The sequence below is a fragment of the Cicer arietinum genome, chromosome 2 (genome assembly GCF_000331145.2).
Source record: "Cicer arietinum cultivar CDC Frontier isolate Library 1 chromosome 2, Cicar.CDCFrontier_v2.0, whole genome shotgun sequence".
NCBI lineage: Eukaryota > Viridiplantae > Streptophyta > Magnoliopsida > Fabales > Fabaceae > Cicer > Cicer arietinum.
Genome location: NC_021161.2, coordinates 45,515,873 through 45,517,401, shown reverse-complemented (window position 1 = coordinate 45,517,401; position 1,529 = coordinate 45,515,873). Strand labels below are relative to the sequence as shown.

Below are 1,529 nucleotides of genomic sequence, written 5' to 3'. Positions count from 1 at the left end.
GCTCTACACTCTCTTGCGAAATGCCCAAGCTTTTGACAATTGTAACACTTCTTGGTGCTTTTGTCGAACGGCTTGTAGTTGTCTTGACCCTCACCTTTGGAACTGCCCTCACCTTTCCTTGAATTTTGTGACTCTTTTCCATCAAAATTCTGGAAGTTTTTCTTTCCTCTAGAAGGCCATTTCCCTTTCGATTTCTTATTCTTCTCGTTGAAACGGGCTTGCAAAGCAACTTCTGCTTTGGCTTTATCGTTTCCTCTTTCGTCCATCCTTTGTTCATGAGCTTCCAATGAACTTTGAAGTTCATCTTTCGTCATCGTCTTGAGATCCTTCGATTCCTCAATCGCCACCACAATATTATCGAATGTTGGTGTTAAAGAACACAATACCTTCGACACAAAATTCTGTTCGGAAACGACTTCACCACACAACTTCATTTGATTCCCCAAGCGTGTCACGTGCGTCACGTAATCGTTAATCGTTTCCTTGTCTTCCATTTGAAGTAACTCAAACTGCCGCTTATGAGTTTGTAACCTCACCACCTTCGCCTTATCCGCACCAGCATAAGCTTTCTCAAGAATACCCCAAGCTGTCTTCGCCGAGTCGCAATCGCCAACTTTTTCGAAGTTGTCACTGTCGACGCAAGAATGGATCAAGAAAAGGGCCTTGTAGTCTTTCTTCTTATCTTCCTTGAATTTCGCTTCTTGAGCTGTTGTAGCCTCTTTACCAAGAGGAGTAATGCCATCGGTAATCATATCAAGAACATCTTGATATCCAAACAAAACTTTCATTTGTTTGTGCTATTTGTCACAATTCTTCGAATCAAAAATCAGAAGGTTGGTAGGAATTTTGTCATTGGAAACAAACATGATTGCAACGGAATTGGATCTGAACCTTGCTCTTGATGTCAAATGTTGGAACACTATCAAGAATGGAGGGTGAATCAATGGTGAAAATTGATAATTTGAAATTATGGTGTTTTAGAAAATGATGGAGAAAAGAGAGAGATTATGGAAGAGAGTTATTTTCTGATTTTCATTAGTATATCAAAATGGCATTAGTTTTTAAAACTATACACACAAAAGTATTTATATGGGGTACAATGTGGAACCAAATTAATTTGGCCCAAAACAACAACATTTGAATTATATTTAACTTCCAATATTGAAGACAAAAGAAAGAATAAAATAGGAAGAGTATTTATGCATCAGATACGAAAGGCATGTGTTCTGTTTTTTAATTAAATACATGTGTTCTGTTTTTTCAAAAAAAAAAAAAATCAAAACAGATTTTTTAAACCACCTCTTCATTTCTTTTATTTAAAAAGGAAAATCCGTAAAAACAAAAAATTTGAAAGAGTACTACTAATGGCATTGTTTATTGTACATAAATTTGCATTTAAAATAAAAATACCCATTGAACTTTTGCTATTTTTTTTTCTCTCGAGAATCCATGTACATATCATTGCTTTTGAAATTTCTCATAATTGATGATTGCACTCAAAGCAAATATCGACAATTTTCCACGATTAT

The 1,529-nt window shown here is 35.5% G+C and overlaps 1 protein-coding gene across 1 annotated transcript in view; it reads right to left on the bottom strand.

Annotated features, from left to right (window-relative positions):
- The window catches only part of LOC101496493 (uncharacterized), a 2,961-nt gene extending 2,173 nt beyond the window's left edge, over positions 1 to 788 (bottom strand). Inside the window, exon 1 of the mRNA XM_073365481.1 lies at positions 49 to 788. Coding sequence (XP_073221582.1) covers positions 49 to 788 — 740 coding nt within the window. The remainder of the gene's footprint in view (positions 1 to 48) is intronic.
- Between the last annotated feature and the right edge of the window lie 741 nt (positions 789 to 1,529).